The 13,214-nt window shown below is 32.1% G+C and overlaps 1 protein-coding gene across 3 annotated transcripts in view; it reads right to left on the bottom strand.

Annotated features, from left to right (window-relative positions):
- Positions 1–912: 912 nt before the first annotated feature.
- LOC143222337 (sorting nexin-29-like) overlaps positions 913–13,214 on the bottom strand; it is a 30,916-nt gene continuing 18,614 nt past the window's right edge. For all 3 annotated transcript variants that reach the window (XM_076448754.1, XM_076448756.1, XM_076448755.1), the window contains exons 6-9: positions 12,302–12,357; positions 9,188–9,362; positions 8,629–8,699; positions 913–1,128 (exon numbers count right to left, since the gene is read on the bottom strand). In XM_076448754.1, coding sequence (XP_076304869.1) covers positions 938–1,128; positions 8,629–8,699; positions 9,188–9,362; positions 12,302–12,357 — 493 coding nt within the window. In that variant the 3' untranslated portion in view covers positions 913–937. The remainder of the gene's footprint in view (positions 1,129–8,628; positions 8,700–9,187; positions 9,363–12,301; positions 12,358–13,214) is intronic.

The following is a 13,214-nucleotide window of genomic DNA, read 5'->3' as shown; positions in this document are numbered from 1 at the left end:
CAATCAAGGAAAATATTTCCTTTCAATGATGGTATATAACATCTCAAGAGATGAAAATATCTGAAAACAGGATGAAATGTTATTATATTTATAAAGTGCACAGTAAAATACTGTTCAACCTGTGAATAGAGAAGGAAATTCTACCTATAACAACCATAACAGCTAAATAAAATAAAAAACAACTTCATAGTGAGGCTGTTATGTGAAGATGAAGCAAGCTGAAAATTTACTGTGTGCTACAAACCTAACAACTGACACCTATACATTTAGGCATGGATAAACAAGCATTAGCCACAGATGACATTACATCCTCCTCTAGATATTTACAGTGATTCTTTACTAATAATGGCTACTTTACATGAGTTATAATAATGTAATGATACATCCAGAAAACAAGAGCATGTACAGTCATTAACCACAACCTTAGATTTTCAAATCCCTTCAATGTTATTTCAAGTGATAAAGATTCAAACTTTCACAAGTATGGATGTACATAGTGTACATGTCTAAGGATCATTCTTACAAGTGAAGGTTCAACAAGATGGGTAGATATACTTCTTTCAAGGTTATATATCATTACTTAATCACTGTTCTGACAAGTTACCTAAAAACTGCAGAATAACACAAAATTACATCAGGATTTTGAAGAAAAAAACAAACAAGAAATACAATGAATGTCTCACTAATACCATAAAATGTACAGACATTTTTAATTGTTTTGTTTTAATGAGTCATCATTTCAATTATAATAAAATCATTCTTTTTCTATTTAAACATGTAAAAAAAAATTGAACTAAGAAAAATATTATCAAAAGTAATGAATCAAAGTGAATAAGTTATTTCTTTTAAATTAATATTCTTAACAAACTTCTTATAAATAATAAAATTCCAAAATGTTTTGAAAAAAAATCATTAATGGAATTTGAAAGAGGGCATATTATTTCAGACAACAGTACAACTCACCTGGAACTCGTCCAACAGATTTTACAACAACAGGCAGCGGTTCTATGTTGAGTTTCACATGCTGCGATTCAGCAGAAGATAGTTGTGGCTCTTTCTGTACAATGGTGCGAGAAGCGTTCAAGTCAGGATTATCAATGTTTATGGCAAATAAAACAGATCCCAAACCTATTATGAATTAAAGAAGTAGATATACATAAAGATTAGCAATAATAGCATTTACTAGTCTAAAAAGTGAAGTAACAGAACATTATTATGGCACACACAAAAACAATTTGAAATAACAAAATAACTTTTAAAATATGCATTGTAGGTAGAAATTTTCAAGGAACACATTCAACCACAAGAAAATGTTTACAACACTTATTACTGCTTCTAAAGCAAGCATTTTTTATACCTTGTTTAAGTACAGTTGCATTATATTTAATATTATGTACAGCATTTATACAACAATTATCAGGTTTTGCATTAGACAGTTTCAAATGTAATACTCCTTGTAAAATGTATCCAACACATTACTGGAATTCTTTGTAGGCAAAACCCTTACAGCAGTTTTACATACTCAGAATACATGATTTGAATTTTGAAAGATGTTGAAACAACTGGATAATGTCTAGAGCTTTATTTAATCAACAGATATTACATTAAGACTGAGATGGTCAGAATCCAAACTGAGATGGTCTATATAAATGAACATCTTTGCTCTTCAAATGATGATAAAGAATAATGGTCTACATCTACAGCATTAAATAAGGAGATTTTATTAATATTAAATTTAAAGAGTTGGTATTTCAGGTCAATAAAAAAATGAAAAGCCTGACATTCAGGAACTTTGATTTAATACCAAAGAAACCCAAATCAATACTTTTTGTCTTACGTTTGGATGAAAAACATCATCAAATGCTGAATATAAAATATCTACTCGATGCCTCCTAAAATGTTAGGTAATAAATTGTAAAGCTGACACACTGATGAACAAAACAATCTCTTACTAAAGAAATAACAAGTGTACATTATTAAGAACAGCTGATAGAAAGTTTTTGATTCTCACATAACAAACACAAAAGTCCGAAGTGAAAGTCAGAAAATCTTACATAAAAAACAGAATACTGATGACAGATATAGTAGAGTGCTGATACAAAAGTAAAATATTAAATTAAGAAAACACATTTTCTGTCACAAATATACTATTTCTTATGAGTACAATAATAAAGACATCACACTTTCTGTTATTCTACAGTAAATCCTATAACAGAGCAACTACCAAAACAAAAGAAAACAAAAACACTAGTTAGAGCCTGGAGAATGCAGTCAGTTCCATAAAAATATGCTCCTTCATAACATGTATCAATGCAGGAAAGGTTATTCTTATTACTACACAATAAAGATTAGTAGGAAAATCAAAAATACCATTATAACCAATCCAGACTTAACCATATCCAACAACCAGATATTATTCATGAGTAATGTAATACTGTAAATAAGGAAGCTAGATAAAGGCACTAAGTGAATTCAAAAATATTTTAGGCTGACTTTGTAAGCTTAAGAAAATTATAACATACTTAGATTTGTATGGGCTATAATAATGCCATTTCATAAATTACAGAATACTTAGACTTCAATGAACTTCAACACTGTCATAAGAACATGAAATAAATTTTACCCCATGAAGTTTCCCAATTGTAATCAACCATACCTGTTGCTTACTTTTTTATTATCAGGGAAAAATAGTTTGAGTTCTGATTTCATTACACACATACATAAGGTAAGGTAGTTATAATTTTCTTATAATGAAAATATATTTCTGATAGGTACTTACTTCTGTTTACAAGATTGTCTATTCTCATTCAGTGCTGTCCTCTACAAGCAAACCTTTTTACACATGCCACAAGCTTTCCATTCCCCCCATGTTCAGATTCCAAAGTCTTTCATGCAAATCATAATGCATCATGTGGTGCATGTAACTCTTTCTACACTCCTCTACCAATGTATTACTTCAAAGTTTTGTTAGCACCAGAGAAATGTAGGAAGCGTGTGGTATTGTTTTGGAAATACATTTTCAGTATAGGAAAATTATGACTTGGGACCTGTGCAGGAGAATGACGGAAGTACCCTCAAAAGCTTCTGAATGAATCCCCTGACAATGAGAGAAATAGATCAAAAGAGGGGATCCGCACCACTTATGAGCCAGGTATACTATTGACCGAGTGTAATGTGTGTAATACACAATGGTAGAAATTCTGAGGTAAAGAGTAGCTAGGGCATGGCGGACCATATTTGGTAAGTCAACTACATCCCAAACCACCACACTGGTTACCAACATCCATATGATGGTAAGATAAAGATCATACTATCTTCATCTCATATCCAAAAATTGAGGATTAAAGCTCATATTAATCTTTGGTATATCCAGACGAGTGTCACCATACTACTGGATCTAGAAATTATCACCCAGTATTGAAACGATGTCTATTACATGGAATCAACTTGAATGAGGACTTGTGATAGTTGATCCTCTCTAATCCAAAACCTTAATAAGAAGAACTGACTTTCATCCAAAAGTAGGTTGAGGGCTCCCAATCATAAGGGTGAATTGTAATTGTAATGACTCAACTCTGTTGTGAATGTAATGTGTATCAGGAAGCCATGTCACCTATTAAGGCAACAACTCAACTCTGTTCTTTATGTAAAAGGAATTGGAAGGGCAAATCCCTCCCATAAGGTGATAGTTCAACTCTAGTGTTTGTGTAAATGTTATAAGGAGACCATGTCATCTATGAATGTGACAGCTCAACTAAAGTAGTAGTGTAAATGGTTTCAGGAGGCCATGTCAACCAGAAAGGTGATTGCCTAACTTATGTGAAGGCCATGTAGCATCTATATTACCAGAACACCATTTCCTAACTCTTAGCTGAATTGTTCTAATCTGTTTCTTGTGGAATTCATGCAGTAAGGTGTTTCCATGATCAACCACACCAGCTGCTTGGAAAAGATGGTGACAAAGGATTGAAGATTCCAGAGGAATATCATCATCAGAGACCATGAAATCTTATTTTGAAAAGTGGATCATACTGAGTTATTCACTTGAGGCATGGCAGAGACTGTCAGCAGTCACCTTCTGCTTTACCTATGTAGTCCATGGGTGGTATGGATTGAAACATGTAAATAACTGTAAAGAGATCTTGTTGAACCCCCTACCTTGACAGTGAGCATGCTGAGCCACGGACAAGAGCATGCAAGTCAACATGGCTTATAGTGTGGATTAAGAGTTAAAGAATATCTGGTAAGGCAACACTCACCATTGAGCAGGACATGTGAGAAATAGTGATAAGAAGAAGAAGAAAAAAAAAAGAAAGAAAAAGAATAAATGAACTTTACCACTTCAAGTCATACCACAACCTGAAGAATGGTCATATGTGGTTGACAAAATCCTGACAAGAAAGTGATGGAAGGGTGACTGGATCAACTCTGGGAGGAAGAATGGTACAGAAGAATTAGCCATTTGAACCCAAAAGTGGATCCAACTGGTAAAGGGACAGGGTAAACCAAAAAGGAATGATGATTGCCAGGGAATAAAGAATTGGGATCATGCATGTTGGAAAATAGCAAAACAAGTTCCAGAAGAACAAAATGCCCTGACTACATCTATAAGCCTATCTGGATCTGGTGAAGGGTAAAGAAGGGAAATCGAAGAAACAGCCCCTTGAGCTGCCAAGATTTGCAGGAAGAGTGTACATAAAACTGCAACAGCAAACAAATCTAACCTTTGAGGTTCATAGGCTAAGAGAAGGAATTATTGTAGTACAGTAAAAATGTAACACTGAACATTAGGAAGTTGTTCAAATTAAGGTAAAGTAAGGGAATGACTGACCACATGAATGACCCAATCTGGAAAGGTAGGACACCAGTGAGGGTGATGTAACCAGAAGGAATGCACGAGCATGAGAAGAACAAGGGAAGGAGAAACAGTACAGTATCAGAAAAATGAAAGGTATGGTATAAAGACTACATGATATCTAGAAAGCAAGGTGAATGAAGACTCACCACTGAAGAGCTAGATGAGAATGTCTGCCACACAAGCCAGGGTAGAGAGTCAATGGGAAATCCTCTGGCAGTATATCAATTGTGGAAGGTCAGCCACTAGCATCATCTTCCCCACCATACAAAATGGACGGATTGGGGCCAGTTAAGAAGGCAGCAACTTGATGTATGAAACTCTAATGTGTTGCTAATGGCCAGACAAAATGTAGGTGATAAGATAAGATTGTGATGGAGAATATGTGATTGAGGTTGATGAAAAAATGAAGAAGAAGCAGACAAGGGACAGGGGGGGGAGAAGAGCAGTTAGCATAAGGCTAATTTGGTCGATAGTGGATGATTCCCAATCTACTTCACTCCTTACTGATTCATCATGATTGCATATCTAAAGATATTTGTTTGACCAATCTAGGCTGAAGGTATCAACTACCAGAGTCAGAGAATAAGGTACAGGCAAACAAAAGAGAGATACTTTGGCATACAGATCTGCAGCAAAGGCATCCATATGTGTAGACCTTCACTGATGGCAAAAAACCCTGAAAACGTGGGGATCTAATGCCAACTCAGGGGAATATAACCAGTTGTCACATGAAAGATGATCCACGATCAGATGGAAAGTATCCTGCATAGGACATGTAATAATGTGACAGTGATGTGTGTGGCTCACGTAGAAGATATCTAATGACCAAAACATAGATTTATGGATCAGCTGCTCCCTCACTAGGTGATATGTGCTAATCTCATAGAAGTAATCATCCCAAAACAAAATCAAGTGAAAAGAAGGAAATGATGCAATGCTCAGTGTATGGACAAAAGTTCAAGAACAGTGAGATACAAACCCCAGAAGTCTGCAGACCATTGGCCCAAAGTATCACAGTAATTGACCAATACTCCATATGCTTGAAGGGAAACATCCATGAAAAGATGTAGACATAGACATGAAGAAAACAGAACAACTGCCAACTCATGGACACTGCATAACCATTAATACAAGTAGTCTTTTAGAAAAGGAGGAATGACTATGGGGATGAAAAGAGGATTCTGCTCAAGGTTCTATTGTTTGTGAAAAGCCCTCTGAAGGTATCATAAATGGGCAGGACAAAGGGAAACCACTGTTGTCATGGATTACCAAATCCCCAAAATCAATGGAACCTCACAAGCAGTAAGTAACTGAGCCAAGAGGGCATGGTGAAATAAAATTCCATTAAATAAATTTGTGAAGGAGAACACAGAATGCAAGAGATATCACACCAAAAAAGACACCCAATTGGATAACACAGTGAGTGTGTCAGAGGAAGAACTTTTGCATTTTGACCAACCAATCCTTCCGAGCTATCCCAGAAAGCAAATGCCAGGTAAGAGTTGGCCAATTTCAGTTCAGAAGCCAGTTGAACATATTAAACTATTCAACCAAACACCTCATGAAGCAAGTTTAAAGGAAAGGCCTGAAATTGATTAACCAACACAAGAATGATAAAACCGAAAAGAATAATGAGAAACAGTTGATAATATCACATGATGTAAGCACAGGAGACATCCATAGATCATATCCACTACCCAGGAGAAAACAACAATCTCAGGGAAAGAATGATTCCAAGTTGAATTTGGGTACTGATATGAAGAGGTTGAGGCATGAACAACTGATTACTGACCACCAATCCCCAGTTGTCTTAGGGACAACAAAAGGTGGGAACATAAATCCCACAGAAGATGGGAAATAGGTTCAATTGCCCAATTGAAAATTACCCACTTCTGTTGGAAAACAGAATCAAACATGGAGCAATTAAGAAACAAACGAGCACATCTGAACTCGAATGCTGCCAAATGAAAAGTCATAGCTTAATAGAGGAGTGTAGAAGGGGCTACATGCATCATGTGAGCATATCATGCTCTTACTGGTTAAGAGGTGACATATGATAATTTGCAGGAAACATGTTACAATATTTCAATTTCAAAAGGGAGGGAGCAGAGAGCTTGTGGCAAGTGTAAAGAAGAGGTTTGCATATAGTGGGCAGTAAAAATGAAGCACAGCCAGTCTTGTGAAGGAAGATAAGTACTATACTGGAAAAATATAGCATCAAATGACTTAATATCCAATGGCTGCTTTTCTATGTCTCAGACCACTCTTATAGTCTAAAACTTCAATCTATACACATATCACTGGTAAACCTTTAATATTCAGGTATAATTTGTAACAGAACAATCACATGGGACTTAGTACTAAACATGTTTTAGTACATTTGTATTTCATTTTCATGGCAAACACTGTACCTAATTTTCAATTATTGACCAGAGATAAGGTAGCCAGTCAATAGAACCTATCCAATAACACTAAGAGATTAACTGTCACTCTTATAATGCCTCCAAAGCTTAAAGTGTTGAAATATTTTGTGATATCACTTGGATTTGATACATGACTCACTCGCTCCAAGACTCACAGGGTAAAAAAGTCCCATATTTTAAAATACTAGTAGTATGATATGAACATATAAAATAATTTCTTTATTAATAAAAAAAGATTGATAACAGCAATTATGTAAGAGTTACATGTATGTATATGAATATTTATAAATTTTATAATGCAAATGTTCTAAAAATTTATGACACTTAGACACAGTTGAAAATGTTGTTTTTTTCATATAAATTTTGGAATATACAAGTCAAAACATAAAATTTTCTCACTGATTTTCACCAATCAAATACTGAGATTTTAAAGTTAATTTTTCAGATATTTCCATCTTTCCTTTTCTTGGAGTAATACAGAGAAACAAGCAAACTGATTTTGATGAGATTTTATTAATTAATTTACAATAAGTGTTAGTATAAACTATATACAGAGTTTTATTTTGATAGAGTAATATCCTGAAAACAGTTCTACAACTATGAATTAATAAGATATGAACTATAACATATGAAGATACCACAAAATATGGTTCTAGAATCTTCCTCATAACTAAAAACCAAAAATTTGCCAAGGAAACTATGAACCATTTTGATGGTGCAAGAAGCACAATATATCTGATAGAAATACAACTTGCATGAAAAGTAGCACAATTTTACATAGAGTTTTCATCAGGCTCTTCCCATGTTTCTAAACTCCAAGTTGTGAATTTTACTGTAAAAGGTTTTTAAAAACCCAACTTGTGTAGGCTACTGTATAAATATCCCAAAACTTCAACTGGTAAAGGTTGCTACATATTTTTTTAAAAATCCAAACTTAGAATGTTGTTGTACAAATAATTTTAAACATGAAACCCATAAAATCTCTATACACATATTCTACAGTGATACAAGCTTCTACATGTCTCACCCAAAATAATATGGAGCTGTAAAATAAATCTAGTTTTATGTTCATTATTTGTGTAAAAAAAAACAAAGTTACAAGTGGTTCATGGAAAGAATATATTTCACAAGAGCAGCCTCTTGTGAAAGACTTACATTAATTATCAAGATTACTTCAGTGTTTCATAAATAGAAAAATAGTTTTATATTAAGATACAGTGTTAGTTTTATTAGATACATGTTGGTATTTTTAATTGGTTTCTAGGTGTTAAAAAGTTTCAATCTTCAACAAGTGGTAATGTTCATGTTAGCTACAAAAAGAAAGGAAAATATGTATGACCTCCTTACCTGCAGCCATGGTAGGTAACATGCTGCTTCTTTCTTCATCAGCTAAGAAAGCCCAGTTTTCATAATACTGACTTGAAAGAAAGATAAATGGCAAGTGAAAAATTTGTGCTTCTACTAATGACAGAGTAAAACTAGGGTACATACTGTCCTATAAGTATAAGTAGTAGTAACACATTTATTACTTTTTTTAGCATTAAAAATTTGAAATAATTTCCATTCTGTTATTTAATACTTTTTCTATAAAAAATAAGAATAATAAAAAAAGGTGTAAGTATTGTTTTCCATCCATAAAAAGAACGTTGTTCCCTTTGTCATGACAAGTAACAATTATAGGTTTGCAGGAGATATAGTTCTAGAACAGGGCTGAGTTATTTACTGATTATACCTTTAATCTTTACTTGGGTATTCTGCTTCACTTCAATACTATAGTTGCAATAAGAAAATTCAAACAGAAACAGATTTAATGTATTTTTTTCATTTAATCTTAAAACCTTAAATACCGGACATGAGAAACTTTCAAATCGGATGACACATGTACCATACAGCACTAATTTCTTACCTAATAACAGAAGTGTCTGCAAGAAACATATGCATGTTTCGTTCCAAAGAGTGTTCGTTCAATGCAGATCTTAGCCATGCCCGGCCTCTACCAATATCACTTGATATGTTTTTCAACAGCATGTATCTTTCATACTCGTGTTTGTTCAAGTGGTTACGAAGAAAGTGCCAAAATGCTGGAAAGAAAATTAATAATATATGTCTTAAACAGTAATTAAATATAGTTGTGTGATTAACACAGTTAATTATCATGTATGATTAAGGTGACCTGTATCACCTAAAATAATTGGTTAATCAAAATTATGACAATGTCATGAAAAAACTAAACCAATTCTTATAACTTATTATTACTGTTTTCAATTATTCTAACTATCCAAGTAATTAAATTATTACTATTATAATGGTTCATCATTATTTTCAATTAGATCAATGTTTTTCAGCTTAACCAATTAGTGTCACAACTCATGAAAATAACATATTAATAGAAACTTAGTGTTATTAATTATTTTAAATATCCAAGTTTCCTGTGAGAATGAATGATTACATGAATGTAATGAGCCTTATTTTTAATAAATTATTAAATTACATTAACAGTCTCACCATAAGCTCAATCAAATCATCTGTGTTTGTGACACCTAACAGACCGTAACAGTTTCCACATTATAACTTCTAACATGTTTTGTGTGTCTTCATAAAATTTCATAAGTTTTCAATAAGCATTAAATATTTTATAGGCAAAAAAATATCAGAATTTTCAATGAAGTGTTTTACTAAAAATGTATACATGGAGTCAAAGTATACATGAGGTTAGTCAAATTAATAATGGGTAATTTATGTTAAATTCCATACTGTGGTAAAAAAGAAACAACTAAAGATAGAAGATCTAGACAGCAAATGTCACAATTCTCATAATAGGGGAAATTGAGGATTCTTTTTAATAGTACTTTATAAAATTAAGAACATTAACTTCTATATTAATAAAATTTGGTCTATTTGCTACATTTTGATGTCAAATGTATTTGTATAATGTAGTAATAAAGTAGTTTAATTAACTTCTGAATGCAACTCAGTTTCACATCATGTCATGCATAGCAGAGGATGCTTGTCTCAAAAGATGTATTCAGCCAGCTCTAATGGCTGATCAATCAAACCTGGTTAGTGAGAACCCAAGTACTGGTTACTCAACTAAATCTGTAGAGCACAAGCATTAGTTAGTCAAACTGACTAACAGAGTGGATCATTCATTATATTTATCCACAGATTTATTGTAGTAAAATATATTAAATCCACTTGTAACTATGTTACATTTACATCAACAATAGGTAAGATCATAAATTTATGTCTTAAATGAAACTTGTTTGATCCATTAACTTTTTGATGCCAAAATGTTTAAATTTAAATTTTAGACAACTGTTTTTTTTTGTTTTTTTTTATATATAAATGTACTTTTAGATTCAGTCATTCACAAAACATTTTAACCAGTTATTCATAACCACTATAGACTACTTGTCATCACACACAGTAACACATGAATCATAAATCATGCACAAACATTGACAAAACTGAAAAGACCATATTTTCATTCCATAATAATTTTAAAAGTTTATTATTAAATCATGATAAATTATTTATCTTATTGTCCTCAATCTATTAAACTGAATTTAAAATAACATATGACAGGTGAAAACTGAAATATAACACAATATAAAGGACAAAACTGCATTTCCACTTCACATGAGTGATTTCTGAAAAACACACACTACAAGTATTTCAAATTTTTCCTTGGCATTATACATGTGAACCAAAACACAAATTTAGTTTGTGTTTCACAATGAAAATTATTAGGAAAAACAATAAAATGAAAATGGAAACTTGATTAATGTACTTTGGCATGCCTCTCTTGAATAAACCAGTTTTTATAAATCCACATATCAGTTCATGAATCGTAGATACATATAAAAGAACAAAACAAAGCTGATCCCTTCTATTCAGTTGTCTCGTTGAAGAATCACCATTATTTAAAAAAGCTAAAAGCATAACAGAACTTAATATGAATAATCAATTAAAACAATGTCCAGTACACTGTTTGATCATAAAAATCTATGAAACTCTTTTACACAGTAGAACTCTTTTTGTAACAAAAACCAAAGCTGTTAATTAACAACAAAGAAGTATTTTATAAATAATACCGAGATACCAAGTTGACAAACATGGGACTGTACTATCCACCAGAATATATGTTGTTTGTTTTATAGCAAAGCCACAATGGGCTATCTACTTTGTCCATCAAAGGGAATCAAACCCCAGATTTCTGTGTTATATGTTTATAGATTTACCACCATCCCAACCTGAAGACATATTAAATAAAAAAAAAACAGATGTTGAAAGGTTTAATAAACCTAGATATTTTTCCTACTAATTCTCAACAATGAACTTATATCACAAAAAAACAACAAAAAACCTCCACAATAAACATATTCTTGTTCCAAGCATTTAAAGGACATTAAACTTAAACAATTGGTTTCACAATTAATTAACTTGCTCATTTTTGCTCAGTCCACTAGTTAATTAAGTTTAGTTGACTACTTTATTGTTGAAATCTTACATTTAAGAAGAAACACCATGTCAGGATGGTTCAGCATTCTTTCACTGTTTATGAAAACTAGTTTACTTCGAGATAAACACTGTCGTATATATACTTTGGTAAAATTACTATAAGAAAATGGTATAAACATCTACACATACTAAAAATGGGGTATCTTATTCACAACTAATAATTAAAAATAACTTGGGGAATATATTGCTGTAACATACTCCCTACTTTCATTGGGTAACTATTGTAAAATTAATAACAAAACTCAAAGTGGAGTTTATTTAAAACAATAACATGTACCTATTTGTTGTCACAAACAATCCCAATAAATATAATTGTAAATTACGGTAAAAGATACAGACAATGCTATATTTATATGTACAGAACATAAATTCTCACGTAAATCTTCAGCCGAAATCATAAATAATAAACACATTCTTAGCTTTAAGAAAATGAGTCTGTTAGGTAAATAAGATTACAAGGAATCTAATACTAGCTTATAAACTGAGCTTAAAAACTTACTTGGTTCAGAATCTGGGTGTTTCACATTCAATCCTTTAACCATATCTGTCATATGCCTACACATTTCCAGAAAGTGATCATTGTTAATACAATGTATGAGGGCCAATAAAGAAAGAAAATCAATTTTCTTTGTAGGAACTATATCATACAGAACTGTTAGTGATACACTATGCAAAGTCATTTGTGTGTAAAAAACACCATTTCCTTAATGTTCTTTCTATCTATATAGAAGGTATAGAGAAAGTATAAAATGATTATCTCTTAAATAGTTCTGTGGAAAATAAGTTTAAGCACACACACTAACAGTCAATCATACTTTTATGTGGGTCAACCATACTTTTATGTGGGTCAACCATACTTTTATGTGGGTCAGCAATAATAGCTAACTTGACTTTCATATGCCTGTATGCTTCTAAAAAGACAATATTTGTGAATTGGAAAGTTGTTGAAAGACTCTGGAAAATTAAGTTTGACTTTAAAAGGAGAAAAAACTAATATTACACATAAACTATCATTGTGGTTATCATAATAAGCAAGTAGTTATCTAAGTGGCAAACAATGCAGGCCCAATTTTCATTTCATAGGTTATATAATAGTCACATTGTAGTTATTATAGGCACATCAATAAGGATTTCATAAAAGCTTTTTACAAATTTATGACAGTTTCATAAATAATATCATGACAACTATAATTTTGATCTATAATAGTGTAAATGTTACACCTATTACAGATTATTTTAAATTCTTTAGTACCTTTATAGATTTATACTTGCATTCAGTGTTAGGAAGTAAGTACAGATTCAAGTACAATTGATAATTATTAAAACTAATTTTATTCATTTGTGTTTTCTAAAAGTATCAGTAACTTGTTTAGAGTTGTGCTTTCACTACTGCTACAATTTAAATAAAATCA

This window comes from Tachypleus tridentatus, chromosome 8 (genome assembly GCF_004210375.1).
Source record: "Tachypleus tridentatus isolate NWPU-2018 chromosome 8, ASM421037v1, whole genome shotgun sequence".
Lineage (NCBI taxonomy): Eukaryota > Metazoa > Arthropoda > Merostomata > Xiphosura > Limulidae > Tachypleus > Tachypleus tridentatus.
Note: the sequence above shows the minus strand (reverse complement) of the source record. Positions and strands in the feature narration are given on the sequence as shown.